The 6,009-nt window shown below is 39.0% G+C and overlaps 2 protein-coding genes across 2 annotated transcripts; both read left to right on the forward strand.

The window, feature by feature from the left end:
- The first annotated feature begins 310 nt into the window (after window positions 1-310).
- Window positions 311-3,270, forward strand: LOC143561070 (uncharacterized). The gene is made up of 4 exons (XM_077049219.1): window positions 311-379; window positions 1,502-1,894; window positions 2,620-2,714; window positions 2,946-3,270. The coding sequence occupies exons 1-4, from the start codon at window positions 311-313 to the stop codon at window positions 3,268-3,270; spliced, it is 882 nt and encodes a 293-aa protein (XP_076905334.1).
- Window positions 3,271-3,860: 590 nt separating this feature from the next.
- LOC143561071 (uncharacterized) lies at window positions 3,861-5,710 on the forward strand. Its single transcript, XM_077049220.1, has 2 exons — window positions 3,861-4,406; window positions 5,636-5,710. The coding sequence occupies exons 1-2, from the start codon at window positions 3,861-3,863 to the stop codon at window positions 5,708-5,710; spliced, it is 621 nt and encodes a 206-aa protein (XP_076905335.1).
- The last annotated feature ends 299 nt before the right edge of the window (window positions 5,711-6,009 follow it).

The raw sequence follows: 6,009 nt of genomic DNA on the forward strand, positions 1-6,009 counted from the left end.
ATCACCCAAAATTTCAATACGAAAATCCGGCTACTCAATCCAACCCGAATTTCCAAGGGAATCAAGGCAATTATGTTCCTCGCCAACAATAACAATCAAGTTATTTTTATAGCGGGTATAATCAAGGTTTCAAGGTCAAAGGGGTGGCGGTCAAAGTGGGTCCGCGGGTCAAAGTTCATCACGTGGAAATGAAGTTATGGACATGTAAAAGATGATGCAACAAGACATGCAACAAAGAAATCAACTTGATGAAGCTCGAATGCAAAAGGATGAAGTTCGAGACAAAGCCATCCAATCGTTGACCACTCAAATGGGTCAACTTGCAACCGAAGTGTCAGAGTTAAAGAAAAACAAGGGTCAACTGCCAAAAAACACCAAGGTAAACCCTTCCCATAGCTCATCCCGTAACGTTCCTATTAACCATGTTTGTGTGTTAAGAAGTGGTAAAGAGTACAAAACTGAATTTTCACTAGGTGTGGTTGATGGGGAAGTTGAGGACATTACGAGTAATGAAAGTGATGATGAAATTGAAACTAATAAACCCACTAAACATGTCACTTTTGAAAAACCGTTAGAAGCTTCGGGTCAAACTTCAAATTTAAAAATAAAAGTAAGGAAGTCGAACCAAATGCATTTCCATTTCCTTCGGCTTTGCTTGACCCGGGTAAGAAAAACGTAACTTTTAAACGGGGTCCTCAAAAGGAGGATATGTGAGAGGTGTTTAAACATGTAAAAGTGAATTTACCTCTACTTGAGGCAATTAACCAAGTACCCACGTATGCTAAATTTTTGAAAGAATTGTGCACCCAAAAGAGACAACAAAAAGTGCCTAAATGGGTGGATTTAACCGAGCGGGTAAGTGCGGTTTTAGAAGGAGATCTTCCCCTAAGTTTCAAGATCCGAGAACGCCCTTAATTAATATTCAAGTTGGTTACTTTCAAATGTCTAGGCCGTTACTAGATCTTGAGGCCGGAGTAAGCATTCTCCTGGGGGGTTATATGACCAATATGACTTTGGTCCTTTGAAACGTGTTGAGACCACGGTTGTATTGGCGGATTTGTCTCATAAACTCACTCGTGGAATCGTGCGGGATGTAATTGTGAAAGTGGAGGATTTTTATTATCCTACGGATTTTTTGGTGTTAGATAATTCATCGGGTGACCCAAGTCAGCAACAATATGTTATCTTGGGTCAACCATTTTTGAACACTGCCCATGCATTCATTGATAGTAGATTTGGTACCGTTGACATGGCGTTTGGTAATCGAAAAATGCGCCTTAGTGTTTTTACTAACGTTGCTAATTCTTTGAGTGGTGAAGAATGTTTTATGGAAGATGTGGTGGATTATTGTATTCCTCATGAATACGATGAAGATTGTTTGGAAGCTTATAATTGTGATGATTCTAAATAGGTACACGTGTGTGCTTTGAGGATGGAAGAACAAAAACAAGATGTTTTAGCTATGCAAAAAGGAAGACCACCGTGGACACATCAATTTTAGATTTTGCCAACGGAGATCAATTCGGACACAAAGCCATCTTTGGAGTGTCCACCAAAGGTTGAATTGAAGGAACTTCCAAGTCATTTGAAGTACGCATTCTTAGGGGATAATGAAAACCTTCCAGTAATCATTGCTTCTAACTTGGAGGAAGATCAAAAGAGGGCGTTGGTAAAGATTTTGGGAGCACATAAGGCTGCCATTGGATGGACACTTGCAGATTTAAAGGGTATTAGTCCTTCGATTGTTATGCATAAAATAATTACCTATGAGGAGGCTAAACCAATAAGGGAGACTCAAAGAAGATTGAACCCGAATTTGCGGGAAGTGGTGAAAAAAGAGGTGATTAAGTGGTTGGATGCGGGGATCATTTATCTCATTTTGGACAGTGCGTGGGTGAGCCCAAAATAGGTAGTGCCCAAGAAAGCTGACATCCATGTAATAAAAGGTGATAATGGTGAACAAATCGCCACCCGACCGGTAACCAGGTTGCGAGTGTGCTTTGATTATAGAAAATTAAATAATGCAACCTCAAAAGACCATTTCCCATTACCATTCATTGATCAAATAGTTGAAAAAGTTTCTGGTCAAAAGTATTATTGTTTTCTGGATAGATATTCGGGTTACAATAAAATTGCAATTCATCCCGATGACCAACATAAACCACCTTCACTTGTCCATACTGCACATTTGCCTTTAGGCGAATGCCATTTGGATTGTGTAATGCCCCTGCCACTTTTCAAAGATGTATGATGATCATATTTTCTGACATGGTCGGGGATTCACTTGAAGTTTTTATGGAGGAATTTTCCATTTTAGGCTCAACTTTCGATTCTTGTCTCAATGATTTACAAGAGGTTTTAAAACGTTGTGTTGAGACAAACTTGGTGTTGAGTTGGGAAAAAAGTTGCTTCATGGTGCAAGAGGACATTGTGTTGGGTCATGTGGCTTCAAGTAGGGGAATGGAAGTCTATCAAGCTAAAATAAAAGTAATTTCATCTTTGCCACCACCGAAAAATGTCAAAGGGGTGAGATCATTTTTAAGACATGCCGGATTCCATAGGAGATTCATTAAAGGTTTTAGTGCAATTTCAAAACCTTTATGTAATCTCTTATTGAAGGATGTCCCCTTTGCGTTTACTGATGAACGTTTGCAAGATTTTGATAGCTTGAAGGAAAAGTTGGTTCAAGCACCCATTTTGCAATCACCGGATTGGTAAAATCCGTTTGAAATCATGTGTGATGCTAGCGATAGAACAGTTGGAGCGGTATTGGGTCAAAGAGTGAATAAAAAGCCGGTGGCGAAATATTATGCGAGCAAAACTTTATCTGAGGCACAATTGAATTACACCACTACCGAAAAAGAGTTACTTGCGGTGGTGTATGCCTTGGACAAATTTCGGTCGTATATTTTGAGAAGTAAATTTTTGGTGTATTCGGATCATAGCACAGTCCGATATTTAATGGAGAAGAAAGACGCAAAACCGCGTTTGATTCGATGGGTGTTATTTTTGCAAGAATTTGATCTTGAAATCCGGGACAAGAAAGGTTGTGAGAATGTAGTGGCGGATCACTTGTATCGGATTCCACTTGAAAGTGTTGATGATCCGATGGAGATAAATAAAAATTTTCCGGATGAACAGTTGCTCGTCGTCTCAACCGCACCGTGGTATGCACACTATGTTAATTATTTAGCCACGGGTGCGATTCCGGAACATTGGTCAAAGAAACGGAGAGTTGATGTCCCAAGTCAAGCAATACATATGGGATGAACCGGACCTTTTCAAGATTAGAGCTGATCAAGTTCTTAAAAGATGTGTACCTGAAAATGAAGTGCATGAGATTTTGAGACATGCTTATTTCTCGGCATGTGGGGGCCATTTTAGTGGCTCTAAAACGGGGTATAAAGTAATTACATGCGGGTTCTATTGGCCAACACTTTTCGAAGATGCTAATGAATATGCCAGACATTGCTTGAATTGTCAACGAATGAAATGCCTTTACAACCCATTTTGGTGGTTGACATTTTTGATGTTTGGGGCATAAATTTTATGGGCCCATTTCTGAACTCGTGTGGGTACTTATACATTCATGTTGCGGTTGATTATGTTTCGAAATGGGTTGAAGCGGTTGCAACAAGAACTAATGATCACTCCATGGTGTGCAAGTTTGTACAAGCCAACATTTTCTCAAGATTTGGTATCCCAAGAGTAATTATAAGTGATGGGGGATCGCACTTCAAGAACTTCATGTTTGGTAAGTTGTTAAAACTTATGGTGTTAATCATCGAATTGCAACACCTTACCACCCTCAAACGAGTGGCCAAGTTGAAGTTTCCAAACGCCAAATTAAGGAAATTTAGATGAAAACGGTTCGTGTGGATAGGAAAGATTGGTCGGTTAAGTTGGATGATGCATTATGGATATATCTAACTGCTTACAAAACACCGATTGGGACCACTCCTTGTCGGTTGGTGTATGGAAAGGGGTGCCATTTACCTATGGAGTTGGCTCACCGGGCATTATGGGCAATTAAGAGCGTTAATATGGATTATCATGAAGCCGGCAAGTTGAGGAAGTTAAAGTTGAGTGAAGTAGAGGAAATCCGGGATGAAGCGTATGAATGTGCCTCGGCTTATAAAGAAAGGTTAAAAAGGGTGCATAATGCTAAGATAAGGAAGAGAGCATATGAAGTTGGGCAAAAATTATGGTTGTACAATTCGAGACTCAAGTTGTTTCTCGGGAATCTAAAAAGCAAGTGGATAGGTCTGTTTATCATTACAAGAGTAGGGAGGTTTGGTGATGTTGAAATTGAAGATATTCAAAATCAAGTTAAACAAGTTGTGAATGCACATCGCCTCAAACCATACCTAGAAGGTAAAGATCTTAATATGCTTGAAGATGATAAGGTGAGTTTCCTCCTAAGCTCACCGGATGTTTCCACTTCGTAAAGGTCCAGGTATGTTGTATAAGTTAGTTTTGCTTTTAATTAAAAATTTGGTTTTATAAATTACCCTTTCTCGCTTTGGAGTATGTCCAAATCAAGTGTGGGAAATTTTTCTATGAATTCCATACCGATGTTGGGGACAACTCGGGTTTTTAATGGGGGGTAGGGTAATTTTAATTTTATTTTATTTCTATTTTTTATAAGTAAGTTATTTCATTTCTAGTTTTTATGAGTAAGTTAAGTTTTGATTATTTGTTAATAAGAATAAACAAATAAATAAATAAAATTATTAAGTGAACCGTGGACCACGGTCGGTAACGGGACCGTGAGGCACGGTGACACCGTGGGCCACGGTGGCAAACCACACCACGGTACGGTGTGGTCTGCCCGTTTTGACACAACTTGACCGTGGCACATGGTGTGAACCGTGGGCCACGGTCCACCTTTGACTGACGGAAAGAAACATGGCACCGTGGACCACGGTGTTGACCATGGGCCACGGTGCGGTCGAGACTGCACTTGGGGAACCGTTTTTGGTTAAATAAAAGAAAATTTAATTGTTTTTAAACCATTCTAAACCACATATTACATCAACCTACATTATTTACTACCAAATTCATCACTTTTCTCCATCTTCACCACTAATTCCCTTTACAAACCCTAACTCTCACCATCCTACTTTCTCATACAACCATCAATTTCAAAGATTTTTAACCCTATTTTGATTGGATTTTCATGAGGATTAACAATACCAAGCTTAATTCCACTAATTATTAAGTTTTAATTCATTTGTTGCGCATTGGGGTGACGAATTTCTTAGAAAATTTTGGGGGTTTTTATTATTGTGTGAAGAAAGAATTAGTTTTCACCCTATTCAACAACCAAGGTATGTTCTTCGTCAATTTTCTTGTACACATTGAAATATTTGTTAAGGTAGAATTGAATTAAAATAAACCCACTTTCTTGTTTGATTAAGTAGTATAATGGTTGTATATTATGGTTGTGGATAGTGGATAAGTACTTGGAATATATGGTTGTTATATTGATAATTTGAAAGTCATGTGTTGAAGCAAATTTTGAAATTTTGGCTAACTGACTAATGGTTAAATATCCACAACCATAGTAATAAGCAAGTGTGGGAATGAATATGTTGAATTAACTTGGTTTGTTTGGGTTTATTGTTGTGTGTAGATGGGTAGAAATTCGGAAAAAGGGAAAAGGAGGGCCTCATCTTCTAGCTGCCGAGTAGCCCAAGCAAAAAGGTAGAGACTGCACGAAGAACAAGCACGAGTGCAAATACCAACTGAAAAACCCAATTGGAGGGATAAAGTGTTGTCAACATATGCATTAGAATGGCAACCGGAATTGTTCACGGATAAAATGGCCACTTTGCATAATAGGATTGAGGGGTATATGTGCGAAAAAGAGGTGACCGACCCCGATTTTGAGGCATTTAGGATATTTGATAAATTTGAAGCGTTAGGTTGGGAATCGGCGCTTAAGTGTTATGATAGAGAGCATGATACTTATATGATAGGGAGATTGAGTAATGGGTGTCAACGTTG

The sequence above is a fragment of the Bidens hawaiensis genome, unplaced genomic scaffold (assembly GCF_021521415.1).
Source record: "Bidens hawaiensis isolate Kalapana, Puna unplaced genomic scaffold, B.hawaiensis_p1.1 tig00020528_1, whole genome shotgun sequence".
Lineage (NCBI taxonomy): Eukaryota > Viridiplantae > Streptophyta > Magnoliopsida > Asterales > Asteraceae > Bidens > Bidens hawaiensis.

Bases quoted from the DNA above. Each gene is read 5' to 3' on its own strand.
- LOC143561070 (XM_077049219.1), top strand. From the start codon at position 311: ATGGGTCAACTTGCAACCGAAGTGTCAGAGTTAAAGAAAAACAAGGGT. The intron at 380-1,501 runs GTAAACCCTTCC...CATCAATTTTAG, and splicing joins AACTGCCAAAAAACACCAAG to ATTTTGCCAACGGAGATCAA. The intron at 1,895-2,619 runs GTGAGCCCAAAA...CTCTTATTGAAG, and splicing joins TCATTTTGGACAGTGCGTGG to GATGTCCCCTTTGCGTTTAC.
- LOC143561071 (XM_077049220.1), top strand. From the start codon at position 3,861: ATGAAAACGGTTCGTGTGGATAGGAAAGATTGGTCGGTTAAGTTGGAT. The intron at 4,407-5,635 runs GTGAGTTTCCTC...TGTTGTGTGTAG, and splicing joins ATATGCTTGAAGATGATAAG to ATGGGTAGAAATTCGGAAAA.